Source organism: Catharus ustulatus, chromosome 10 (genome assembly GCF_009819885.2).
Source record: "Catharus ustulatus isolate bCatUst1 chromosome 10, bCatUst1.pri.v2, whole genome shotgun sequence".
NCBI lineage: Eukaryota > Metazoa > Chordata > Aves > Passeriformes > Turdidae > Catharus > Catharus ustulatus.
In genome coordinates, this window is record NC_046230.1 from 24,630,449 (window position 1) to 24,643,680 (window position 13,232).

The window sequence follows — 13,232 nt, forward strand, 5'->3', positions numbered from 1 at the left end:
CAGAGGGTTTTTGTTTTTTTTTAATCTTGAGGGAAAAATGTAATGGATTTCATGGATTTGGGCAGCTCCTGTGTCTGCTCTGCTCAGTCCCAGGGAAGTTTGAACAAAGTGGTTTTTAAGGTCCCTTCCAACCCAAACCAGTCTGGGATTCTGGGAATTATCTGAGCAATAGGGAACTAAAGCAATTTTTTCCATTTTTTGAAGCCTGTGGAGTTGCATCCATGGACTCAGGCAGCCTCTCACAACAGTCATCCATAAAAAGTGAGGTAAAATTTAGGGAAATATCCCAAAAATTCCATTATACTGACCACAGGGAGTGCTGCCCCTGCAGCTCCTGTAGGATTTCTTGGGAATTTGTTTGTTCCAGGAAGCACAAAAAACTTTGCAGCATTTTAACTCCTCTGAAATAACATCCAGACTGAGAATTTCACCTTTTTTCTCCCCACCCAGCAGCAACTTCCAAACATCTTTGCCCAATTTTTTATTATTATTATTATTATTATTATTATTATTATTATTATTAGGCTTTTCAGGAAACCCCACAGTTTTCCTATCAAAATAATAAATATCTGGAGTACAGATTTAATATTAAAACTGATTTAATACAGCTGCATGGAAAAAAAAACCCTTAGGATTTGGAAAACCTTTAGCCTGTGTTTTACACTTTGTTTTTAGTTCAATATTCTCAGCAGATGCAATAAAATTTGGGCCTCTCCCTACTTCATGCCCAGATAATTTCATACATTTAAGGTTTTTTCACCTTTTCACTGAAAACTTCCCCAGGAATGGCTTTGGGCAGAGACAGGAGCTCAGTTAGGAATTTTACAGCCTTTTAAGCAATAATAAAGTCTGAATCAAATACAAGCCAGATTTGGAAATTAATTTTTTTTTTTTTTAGGAAAACCAGGAGCAGGATGGATGTTTTTTCCAATGCTGCTGGCACTGTAAATGACAATTCATTTCAGGTGGCACAAAGAGATCACTGTGTATAAACCTAAGCCTTGGAACCTGTGAGCAGTGTCAGCATTTGGGGCACAAAAACCCCAAATTCCTGCAGGTGACAGGAGAATTTCTGGCCATCCTCACCTCCCCAGGACTCTCATTCCTCCCTCACCACGAGCACTCTCTGCTTTATCCATTTTCTGAAGGCAGCAGAGTCATAATTACTTTTTTTTTTTTTTTTTTTTTTTGGAAAAAGCAATACAAGCTGTGCTGTAGTATCAGTGTTCTTGTGGTAAATAATTTATTTCCAAGCATTTCACATGGCAGGCTTAGAGAAAAACAGAGGGGTTTGAGGTTTAGGATGTGTAAACAATCAGAGAACAAGGCAGTTCTGCTCAGAGAACAGCCAAATCCCAAAGCCACAGCACAGCTGGAATTTCACCTGGACTTAGGAATACAAGAGCATCATTCCCTCAGTTATGCAATACTGTATTTCCAACAAAAAAAAAAGAAAAAAAAAAATAAAAAAGCCTTTATTTTTTAAAAGCTTTGACTTTCTCACCATCAGAACTCTGAAATCCTTGTCTGGACAGTGTTGTCCCCAAGAGCTTTTTCCCCTAAACCCATCCTCAAATTCCAGCCCAGCCCCAGGTGCACTTGTGGAGCAGAGCAAAGCCCAGCTCTGCCCAGGAAGGCACTGCTGACCCCCAGCCCTGCTCCTGGAGCTTTGGGCAGCCCCTGAAGTGCCCAAAATTTTGTCTCTAAGAGACAAAGGGGCTGTGCCAGGGTTGTGCCAGCCCAGGGGAGCCCTGGGAGCGTGGCCAGGACGTCTCCATAGTCTGTCCCCTGTGTAGTGGGTGTGTCCAGGTTAATTATGTTCATGCAATTGCAAATTCTGTATTGTTGTCCATTAGAAGTGTAAACTACTGAGAACTGGGCCTTGCTGATATGAATAAAGTGATTAAAAACTGGTCTTTACACACAGGGCAGAGTTGGTCTTCTTCAAAGTGTCAATGGGGGAATTAATTCTTCCTTTTTTTGCATTTTGAAATTGGAACAAAAAACCCATTGAGGAGCAGACATAAATCATTGAGGAGCAGAAATGATTCTTCATCTTCCCTGCAGGGTTCCAGAACTCCTGGGATGCATCACACACACACACAGGGGTGGGGGGATTGATGGTCCCAATGTTTTTGGGATGTTCAAATTGCCTGGTCTGGGAACACCAAAGCCATATGGAAAATGGAAGTTAAATGGGAAGCATTCCATTTAATATGGACACACCACATTTCCTGCATTTCTCATCAGTTCCTGCAGATCCCACAGGATTCCCAGGCTGGGAACACTCCTGGAAGCATTTTGGATGTGGCACATTGAAGTGAGAGTTACACAGAAAAAAAAGGTTGGGTTGGGTTAAATTTCATGCTGGGCAGAGAACAAACAACAGAGAGTGGCAATAAAACAATAAAAACAATGCAGGCAGGAATTTGGGAGCATCCTCAGAGCTGCTTTCTTGGCAGAAACATCTTTCCTGGGTGGCATTTTGTACATTCCAGAAGATTCAGGGGGAGATCCCAGGGTTGCTCCAAGAGGTAGAAGGGACAGAAATTCCAAGGCACAGATGGAAAAGTGCTTTGTGAATCCCTGCTTTTACTGAAGAGCTTTGGAATGCCCCAGAGGAATCAGCCAGAGCCATCTCTAGAGGCAACTCTGACACCAAAGTGAAGATTCCAAACAAATCCACAATCAAAGGCAAGTTTTGGAAGCGTCAGACGACAACTCCTGCCAGGACTGGATCAGTTCACTTGCTGTAAGGCCATGAACTGCAATCAAATTCTTGTACTTACAGATATCAAAGTCAATCTTAGAGAGAAAGAATTGCTCTGCATCTTCTGGCAGAGTGACATTGACTTTGAGTAAATTCAAGCAGATTCCCACGTAAACATCCTCGAATTTCAGCGGTTTGACGTGGCCCATCAGCTCATAAGCCCTCAGAGCCAGATTTCCATCCAGGATGTAGCCCAGCCCGCTGCAGTAGGGAGGATAGAGCCTGAAGGGATACTCCTCATAGGAGATGGATCTTTTCCTGTCCCAGCCCCTGTAGGCAAAGTTGTCGATGAGGGGGTACCCGGTGAAAACGTTCTGCGAGGAGTTCAGCCGCAGCAGGAGCCTCACCAGGTTGGGAGTGTTGATGAAAACATCCACGTCGGTCTTCATGAAGAACCTGGCGTTGGAGCAGAACTCAGAGAACCACTGGAAGGCCATGATGGTCTTGAGGGTGAGGTTGTCATAAGTGTCCAGGAAATCCTGGCGGATGATGTCCCCGTAGAGGAGGCTCTCGTCCTCCAGCGACAGCGCCGCCGCCCCGTCCCGCCCGCGCGCGTCGCGCCCCAGCAGGAACAGCGTCAGCACGCGCTGGCCCCACCAGGAGTCCCTGGAGCCCCAGGTGACCCTGATGGCCTGCCTGGCTTTCACCTCCCCGGGGCTGGAAGCCACCAGGATGACCAGGAAGGGCTCGAGGTCGGCGCAGCTGCGGCGCTCGCGCAGCGTGAACGGGCGCGGCTGCCGGAACACGGGCTCGTACTCGTAGAAGTAGAGCAGGTTGATGTTCTCCAGGCCAGCCCTGGAGGAGAGGGTGATGTACCACATGGTCACCAGGGAAAACACCAGCAGCAGCAGGAAAAGCCATTTCAGGGGTCTCATGTACAAGGCGCTGATCAGAGCCGGTGCCATGGTTGGGTTGTGCTGGTGTCCCTCAGGATCTGCTCCTCGAGTCCTGGAGCATCTTCCTTGCTGAAGGAAAAAGGGGAAGTGGCATTCAGAGTGCTGGTCATCAGGTTTTACCTTTTCCTTGTGTTGGCTGAAGTGCCAGCTGGAATTGTGCTGTAATATTGATGCCTTCAGTTTGAGCATTCACATTTCCAGACTGTGTCCTGCACTGGTGTGTGACTCTGAGCTCCACACAAAGTGTTCCAGGCTCTCTCCCAGCTCAGGCACACAAACCAATCCTTTTCCAGCCCCAGAACCTGCAGCTCCAGCCCCAAAAAGTGCAAACAGGGAATGGAGGAGAGAATCTGGGAGGGTGGGACTGCAGAGCCTGGAGCTGGGCTGGGACAATGAACCCAAGGTGGGAATGGAACAGAACTGATAAAAGTGTGAAACTCGTGAGCCCAAGGTGAGTCCTGTGAAGGGTTTTAATAAATCCCTGATTTATTCCTTTAGCTCTGCCCAGCTCTGTCCCAGGAGCCTCTCAGGGATCACCACCAGCCCAGGATTCCCGACCCAGCTGTCATAGCCCTGATCCCAGGATGGCAGCAGGACACAGAGCCACTGCCCAGCAGGGTTTTAAGGCATTGAGAACTCGTGGCTTTCACCCTGGATTTCCCTGATTCCCACCCAGGATCCTGCTCCAAGGGCTGAGATCCCAGGGATCAGCACAACCTCTCTGACTCCACCTCAAGGACAGAACCTGTGCACAAAATCCAAAAGGTGCTCAGGAAGTGGGTGCTCAGAGACCTCAGAATTTTGTTGTTTTTGTTAAAAACAGGAAGTCTGACTGCTCTGCATCATGGAGCACATGGGGTGAGAAGGCAGAAATACCAGAGTTTCATTTTCTTTCATTTTCTTTCAAAGCTTCAGCAGCTGCTTGTTCTCAGGGGGAGGGGGGAAGATAAAACACAACTTCCTTAAATCAGGTGATGTACTAAAGCCATTTTTGACCAAAATCAGGACTGTTTTTACCATTAGCCAGGTAGTTTTTGGATTTGAGGCACACAGATCCACAGCAGGTCCTTCCAAAGCTCGATGGAATCCATGCTCCAATGTGAGGATTAGAGATTGCAATGGATAAACCTTCACAAAACTCAGTTTAAAACCAGACCCCAGGCCTGGACCCTCCAATGTTTGTTTTCACTGTATTTCCTTATCATAGATTTTAGACATCTTTAAGGCCAAATAATTCCAGTGCCTAACTGTGGGGATTCCAAATGGTTTCTGATGTTTGCAGTAATAATATTTATCCTGCACGAGCACACACAAACAATCAGTCAGGATGATGGAAGGTGTGATTTCACAGCACTATTAATTACTCTTTATCTTCAAAAATATCACCACAGGGCTCATAAATGTTTTCTCTTTGACAAATAAATCCAACCCCCAGAACAGAACTCTGGAATTTGACTTTTCAGAGCCCACCTGCCTCGTGTTTCTGTGTAGGATCTGATTTTATATTAATCATCCTTTAAAGGAAGCATTTGGAGAGCATTTCACCAACAGTGGCCTTAAAATAGATGGGGATGGGATGGGATGGGATGGGATACAGGGATGGGATGGGATGGGATGGGATGGGATACAGGGATGGGATACAGGGATGGCATAATGGGATGGGATAATGGGATGGGATAATGGGATGGGATAATGGGATGGGATGGGATGATGGGATAATGGGATGGGATGGGATGGCTGCCAGGGGCTGTGCCCAGCCCTGAGCCTCTCTGAGCCTTTCTCTCCTCGTCTCTGTGCAAACCCGGCAGAGCCGAGCGGCGCTCGGGGCTCACCCTGCGCGGGTCCCCCCGATCCTCTCACTGCCCGGGGCACCCGGGGGCTGCGACCCTGCTCTGCATCCCCAGCCCATTCCCCATCCCGTTCCCGTTACTATTCCCATTCCCCATTCCCCATTCCTCAGCCCCATTCCCCAGCCCCATTCCCCATTCCCGTTCCTACTCCCCGTTCGCCATTCCATCCCCATTCCCGTTCCCGCTCCCCGTTCCCCATTCCTATTCCCTGTTCCCATCCCTATTCCCCATTCCCCATTCCTATTCCCCATTCCCCATTCCCATCCCCATTCCCCGTTCCAATTCCCCATTCCCGTTCCCATCCCCATTCCCCGTTCCTATTCCCCATCCCCATTCCCCGTTCCTATTCCCCATTCCCGTTCCCATTCCCCATTCCCGTTCCCATCCCCATTCCCCGTTCCTATTCCCCATCCCCATTCCCCGTTCCTATTCCCCATTCCCGTTCCCACTCCCCATTCCCCGTTCCTATTCCCCATCCCCATTCCCCGTTCCTATTCCCCATCCCCATCCCCGTTCCTATTCCCCATCCCCGTTCCCATTCCCCATTCCCGTTCCCATTCCCCGTTCCCATTCCCATTCCCGTTCCCCGTTCCTATTCCCCATCCCCATCCCCGTTCCTATTCCCCATTCCCGTTCCCATTCCCGTTCCCATTCCCCATTCCCCATTCCCGTTCCCGTTCCTGTACCTGGTCCCCGTTCGGGGCAGGAGCCGCCTCCTCTTCCGCCTCGCCGAGCGCGCTCAGGAGCGGCGCCGGATCCTCCGCCTTTCCTCCGCCCTTTCCCCGCCTTTCCTCCGCCTTTCCCCGCCTTTCCTCCTCCCTTTCCCTGGCTCTCCTCCGCCTTTCCCGGTTTCCCTGGAGCTGCTCCGCTGCTCTCCGCCCTGCCCGGCTCCTCTCCGGCTCCCCTCCGCCCCTCCGCTCAGCGAGAGCAAAGGCGGGCAGAGCAAAGGAACCTCCTCCCCTTCTGCCCCCGGTGACGATTCCCTGTACATGAACCCAGTGAGGATTCCGTGTGCATGAACCCAGTGAGGATTCCCTGTAGGAATCCCCAGTGAGGATTCCCTGTACATGAACCCAGTGACGATTCCCTGTGCATGAACCCCAGTGAGGATTCCCTATAAATGAATCCCCAGTGACGATTCCCTGTGCATGAACCCAGGGAGGATTCCCTGTGTATGAACCCAGTGAGGATTCCGTGTAGATAATCCCCGGTGAGGATTCCCTGATGGAATCCCCAGTGAGGATTCCCTATAAATTAATTCCCAGTGAGGATTCCCTGTACATGAACCGCAGTGAGGATTCCCTATGAATGAATTCCCAGTGAGGATTCCCTGTGCATGAATCCCAGCGAGGATTCCCTGTAGGTAATCCCCAGTGAGGATTCCCTATAAATGAATTCCCAGTGAGGATTCCCTATAAATGAACCCCAGTGAGGATTCCCTATAAATTAATCCCAGTGAGGATTCCCTATAAATGAATCCCAGTGAGGATTCCCTGTGCATGAACCCCGGTGAGGATTCCCTTTAAATGAATTCCCAGTGAGGATTCCCTGTAGATAATCCCCAGTGAGGATTCCCTATAAATGAATCCCCAGTGAGGATTCCCTGATGGAGTCCCCAGTGAGGGTTCCCTATAAATGAATCCCAGTGAGGATTCCCTGCCCTCTCAGCACATCCAGCACCTCCTCACCTCACCCACGCTGGGATATCCTGCCTGGACAGTTTGGGAGCGTGCAGGGTTTACCCCGAGCTGTTTGGTGCACGAAAGGGTTAAAAGGGCACTGTGCAGGGCTGGAGATCAGATCAGAGGGTGCTGAATCAGCAGTCCCGGGTTTATGGCTCTGGTTCCGCAGGTGAACTGAGAGGGAAGCTCCACACGGACGGGATGCCCGGCAGAGCAAACACACCTTTGGACAAAGGCAAGGTGCGGGTCCGTCTGCTCCGGTCCCTGCGGGGTCAGGAGGATCAGGAGCAGAGCAGGAGGATCAGGAGCAGGGCAGGATCAGGAGCAGGGCAGGATCAGGAGCAGGGCAGGATCAGGAGCAGGGCAGGATCAGGAGCAGAGCAGGATCAGGAGCAGGGCAGGATCAGGAGCAGGGCAGGAGGATCAGGAGCAGAGCAGGATCAGGAGCAGGGCAGGATCAGGAGCAGGGCAGGATCAGGAGCAGGGCAGGATCAGGAGCAGAGCAGGATCAGGAGCAGGGCAGGATCAGGAGCAGGGCAGGATCAGGGCAGGAGGATCAGGAGCAGAGCAGGATCAGGAGCAGAGCAGGATCAGGAGCAGAGCAGGATCAGGGCAGGAGGATCAGGAGCAGAGCAGGAGGATCAGGAGCAGGGCAGGATCAGGAGCAGAGCAGGATCAGGAGCAGGGCAGGATCAGGAGCAGGGCAGGAGGATCAGGAGCAGAGCAGGAGGATCAGGAGCAGAGCAGGATCAGGAGCAGAGCAGGATCAGGAGCAGGGCAGGAGGATCAGGAGCAGAGCAGGAGGATCAGGAGCAGAGCAGGATCAGGAGCAGGGCAGGATCAGGGCAGCAGGATCAGGAGCAGGGCAGGAGGATCAGGAGCAGGGTAGGATCAGGAGCAGGGCAGGATCAGGAGCAGAGCAGGATCAGGAGCAGAGCAGGATCAGGAGCAGGGCAGGATCAGGAGCAGGGCAGCAGGATCAGGAGCAGGGCAGGATCAGGAGCAGGGCAGGATCAGGAGCAGGGCAGGAGGATCAGGAGCAGAGCAGGATCAGGAGCAGAGCAGGATCAGGAGCAGGGCAGGATCAGGAGCAGGGCAGGAGGATCAGGAGCAGGGCAGGATCAGGAGCAGAGCAGGATCAGGAGCAGAGCAGGATCAGGAGCAGGGCAGGATCAGGAGCAGAGCAGGATCAGGAGCAGAGCAGGATCAGGAGCAGGGCAGGATCAGGAGCAGGGCAGGATCAGGAGCAGGGCAGGAGGATCAGGAGCAGAGCAGGATCAGGAGCAGGGCAGGATCAGGAGCAGAGCAGGAGGATCAGGAGCAGAGCAGGATCAGGAGCAGGGCAGGAGGATCAGGAGCAGGTAAGGAGGCTGCAGTGGAGTCAGGAGGTTGCAGCAGGGTCAGGAGCAGAGCAGGGTCAGGAGGCTGCAGTGAGTTCATCCTGCGGGCACATCTCCGGAATCCTTGCTGGGAACTGCTCTGCATCACAGGATCTGCCTCTGGACTCTGGCACAGTCAGAAACCTGCAGAATTGCCTCGTAAAAAGTCGGGCTCTGCCCCATCCCTGCTTTGAAGTGCCGGCTGATGGAGGAGGGAACAGTTGTGACCATAAACACGCAGTTTATGATCATAAACACGCACTGAGCACAGAACTGTGAGTGGGGACAGACCTTCCATCCATATTTTATTGGAATTGCAGCAGGGAATTCTCATGTCTTAACCCTGTGTTTTGCAGTTTGCTGCCTCCCCATCTTTCAATTCATTCACGTCCATTTATTTATAAAGAAATGCAAACACTTCTGGTTTAATACATCCTGACCTGCTCCTAAAAAACCCTACAAACAATCTGAGTTATTAATTATGAAAAACCTGCAGCGGTGGGTGTGTCACTGCCATCTCTTGTTGCCCCCAATTAGATCCAGTCTAACCCTTTTAGCCTCAGGAGAAATCAGATTATAACTTGTCTGTCAGGGCTGAGGTGGATTTTACGCAAGCAATGTCGTAATTATCGAAATGATTGCTCTATCACTCAGCAGCTTGTTGGGCCACAAGACCTTTACATCTTTTTGCTGATTCTGGACTTTCTGGAGCAAAGAGAAATGGTTTCCTGGGTGTAAGGGCAACTCCTGCAGCACTCAGGATGTGTCAGAGCAGCCCAACGTGCACCCACTATCAGAGGAATGAACACTCAACAGGAATTCGTTAATAGTTGATTAAATTTGCTATCTCCTCTTGTTTTATTCTACTACTTGGAATGGTGGCCAAAAAAAAACCCAAAAAAAACCACCAAAAAACACCCAAAAAACCCCACGAAAAATTATCAAGACTGGGCAGCCACAGAGTAGAGTGAAATGAAGGTAACAGGAATTTTTAATTTGAGGCAGCGGGATCTCAGTGATGACCAGACCATGATGTCTGTGTTTAGTCTCCACCTTGCAGGGTGCAGTTAAACTTATTCACAAACAATATAAACAAACTGCCTGAGTTTACAGCCCTGGCAAGGAGGAGTCACTGAGGCAGCTGCTTAGAGCAAAGCCCAGTTTTAGTGGAGTTCTCTCAGGGTTTGATTAATTCCAGGGGCTGGAACTCACACTGGAGACAACCTCAGGTCAGTTTGTGGGAGATGAGATGCACCAATAAATCATCTACCTGCTCATTTTGTGGCTTCCTAGGTATGGACAAACCTTAAATCTCCCCTCCTCACTGCTTGTTCATATCTCATTTTTTTCCCAGATGGCTGTGGATGCTCAGGGGGATTCTCTCAGAGGCAGGACCTGGCCATGATCAGGGAATCCATGGATGAGGCTGCAGGTGCTGGGAACGTGGCTGTTCAAACATTCTGGCAGCTGTAACCTTTGTGCCTGTGCCACCGGGGCTGTCGTTACTCATCCCAGTCCCACCCACAGGCTTGGCACGGAGCTCTGCTCCTTCTGAAGCCTCCTGGCTCCTTATCACCCCGATTAAAGTGTGTTTGTACAGAGGTTTGCTGCTCCCAGCTCACAGCTGCCTCCTCTCCCTCGCTGCCTCACTGCAGGGGGAGAGGCAGCACACGAGCTGGCCCCAGGGAAGAGGGGGAATATCCCTGGAACAGAGAAGTGCTGGGATAAATGGGGCTCCAGAACGCCAAGTGCTGCCCAGGGAAGCGAGCCAACATCGTGATGCTGGGGCTGGACTTTGCGGGGAAATCCACGCTGCTCTGCAAGCTCAGGTACAAAGATGCTTTCCTGACAATCCCCACCATCGGCTTTAACGTGGATATGATCGAAGCAGGGAAAGATTTCACGCTGACATTTTGGGATGTTGGGGGACAGAAGAAGATGAGAGAGCTCTGGAGCAATTTCCTGGAAGACACCGACGGGCTGCTGTACGTGGTGGACAGCGCTGCCAAGCACCGGCTGGAGGAATCCAGGAGGGAATTCGAGCTCATTTTAAAGAGTGAATCCCTAAAGAACGTGCCTGTGGTGGTGCTGGCGAACAAGCAGGACCTGCCTGGAGCTCTGAACGCCGAGGAGATCACCAGGAGGTTCAAGATGAAGAAGTACTGCAGTGACAGGAACTGGTACGTGCAGCCCTGCTGTGCCATCACCGGACAGGGCCTGCCAGAGGCTCTCCAGAGAGTGACCACCTTTGCCAGGCACTACAGCAAGTCCAAGGAGACTTTCACCACCCTGAAGGAGCTCAGTGCCTTCTGAGGATTCCTAGCATCCATTTCTGGTGACTCTTAACGTGTTTTGTTGGACAGATTAAATCTGGAAGTACTGCGTTCTGGAGGACTTTTATACATCAATATTTATTTTGGCAATATTAAATTCTATTGTTATACCTGCAGATACTTGATGTACTTGATGGGATATCTCATACCTGAGACAGGACTCTGTGATATTTTATTTTTTATTAATGTTATTTACTTGGAGTTATTCAACTTGAATTCTGAGAAAGGGGCAGTCGAGCACATGGAAATAAAATAGGTGAGCAATGTTTCACTGCCTTAAATCAAACGAGGATTCAAATTAATTTTTTTCAAGATGTAAACCAGACAAGTCATTTGGTCAGCAGTGATCAAATGCTGCTTTGTAAGCAATGCTCCATGGGTTTGTTCTTCATTTGAAAAGAGAGTGGGGTGAGAGCTCCAACTCTTAGTTATGTTAAATGAGAAGAGAGTTTGGCTGTCTCTGCATTCCAGGAACAATTCCTGCAGGGAGGTTGTGAGGAGCAGCACGAGCTCCTGACCCAGCCCCAGACAGGGCCTGGCTCCAGAGCTGTCCCCAGGCTGTGACGTGCCACTGCCCCAGACATCATCCACGTGCTGCTGCTCCTGCTCTGCTGTCTGCCCTCCTTCCAGAGCCACCAGCCAGGAACAGCTGAATCCTCCTGGTTTTGTGGTGAATTCCCAGCCCTGGCTCTGGAAAATTTGGGGTCATCTTGTGCTCATAGATTTTTTTGTTTCAGGATTATAGCAAAGAAGTAGGTGGGAAGTAGGAAGTTTGCATTTCATTCTTACTAACAAACAGACAGGAATGTCAAGTTAAAGGGTGAAGCAGCAATAAAATCACCCAGACATGCCCTGTTGTCTCACGCAGGGGTTATTCAAAGACCGAAAAAATCATCAGGTGGGTTTGCTGAAATAGTAAACAAAGGGAAATTTCTCAATAGAAGCTGTTATTAATACTGAGACTAATTAATTACCAGGGGCTAAATCCTGAGTCATGCTGAGACTCTGCTAAAAGCAGAGCAAGTGTCTGGGTTTCTCATTGCCTGCTCTGATGATTTGGGCTCAATAGAAAATGCCATCTTCTGTCCCTAAAAAGATCTTTAAAAGTTATTAATGTTGGTTTTCCCAGCCAAACAATTCAATGTTTAAAAACCTGATATTTCATATCAATACACTTGGAAATGTTTGCATGTGTCTGCTATAGGGTGAATTCTTCTCATCTAATCCTGTGTCTGTGATAAAGCAGAATTTAGTTCTGTGGCCTCAGGACTTCCTCAGGGAGAAACACTCCTGAGAGATTTAATGAGGGTGCACCAGGGTCTCTAATTAGCCAAGCAGCAAGTTCTGAAGGGAGCAATAAAGTCGTAAAATAGAGCAGATCATGCAGTTAAAAATGAGAATAAGCTCTCAGGCACGCAGGCCCTTCTGCTGGTTATCAAATTACACCAAATGACACTCACATCAACTTGAAGAAATGTTTTACATTATGCTTCAAAGGAGAGGAATAAACTCAATTCCATTCACTTTATAGAATATCAAGTGTTTAAAAATTGCATTTTCTGAGAGCTTGGTTTCCCAGAGAAGTGAAGGCATGCCTGTGATATCTGCCCGAGGAGACCCCAACCTTTTGGAATCCTTTTAAAGGTTTAAAATAAATATCAGTCAAGCTGGCTTGGAGGTGCAGGTTCTCAGGGGAATTAAATGCTTGAAAGTTTAATTAAAAAACTCAGTGAGACAGAGAAAAGTGACCAGGCTGGTGAGGTACAAAAGACTGATCCCCATGGAGATAAATGTTCCATCAGAGCCAACAAGGGGACATCAACCCTGAGCCAGGGCTTAATGAGTTCCTCTAAAAAAAAAGCTTTTCCATGGTCTGGGAATTGTTGGATATCTGGTCCCACCACTTATTCCATGGGGAAATCAATACCCAGGGAGTTGCAGAGGTGTTTTCCAGCTCCATCCTGCTTGGCTGAACACCATGAGCAGAATTGTCTTGGTGTTCCAGAAATTCTACCAGTGCTAAAATCCAACCTGCTGCTCTGGGATAATTTATTCCTGGATAGATTTGGCTTATTTTATTATTTGGCATTTTTACAGATTACTCACTGAAAACCTTTTAGGATTTTTGAAGGGTTTGGGATGCTTTGAGATGGTGAGGAATCAGAATCTGAAGAGGCAGTGGAGCTGAAAGCTTTTCACAGGATGAAAAGTTGAAGAGTTGGGATCAGATGTTTGTTGGGGTCAGCTGTTTATTTTGCTGGCCTGCAGGACTCTGTGCCCTCTCAAGGAGATGGGTTTGGATGGGACCCTGTCAAATCTGAC

General features: G+C 49.3%; 2 protein-coding genes across 2 annotated transcripts; one reads left to right on the forward strand and one right to left on the reverse strand.

The window, feature by feature from the left end:
• Positions 1 to 1,456: 1,456 nt before the first annotated feature.
• On the reverse strand, positions 1,457 to 6,295 carry B3GALNT1 (beta-1,3-N-acetylgalactosaminyltransferase 1 (globoside blood group)). Its single transcript, XM_033069158.2, has 2 exons — positions 6,203 to 6,295; positions 1,457 to 3,735 (listed from the first exon to the last, which is right to left on the reverse strand). The coding sequence occupies exon 2, from the start codon at positions 3,673 to 3,675 to the stop codon at positions 2,689 to 2,691; it is 987 nt and encodes a 328-aa protein (XP_032925049.1). The 5' UTR covers positions 3,676 to 3,735; positions 6,203 to 6,295; the 3' UTR covers positions 1,457 to 2,688.
• A 3,856-nt stretch (positions 6,296 to 10,151) lies between these two features.
• ARL14 (ADP ribosylation factor like GTPase 14) lies at positions 10,152 to 10,933 on the forward strand. The gene has a single exon (XM_033069090.1). It carries the CDS (start codon positions 10,306 to 10,308, stop codon positions 10,888 to 10,890), a length of 585 nt encoding a protein of 194 aa, XP_032924981.1. The 5' UTR covers positions 10,152 to 10,305; the 3' UTR covers positions 10,891 to 10,933.
• Positions 10,934 to 13,232: the final 2,299 nt, after the last annotated feature.

What these genes read in the sequence shown, in the direction of transcription:
- B3GALNT1 (XM_033069158.2), bottom strand. Translation starts at nt 3,675, where the DNA reads ATGGCACCGGCTCTGATCAGCGCCTTGTACATGAGACCCCTGAAATGG.
- ARL14 (XM_033069090.1), top strand. Translation starts at nt 10,306, where the DNA reads ATGGGGCTCCAGAACGCCAAGTGCTGCCCAGGGAAGCGAGCCAACATC.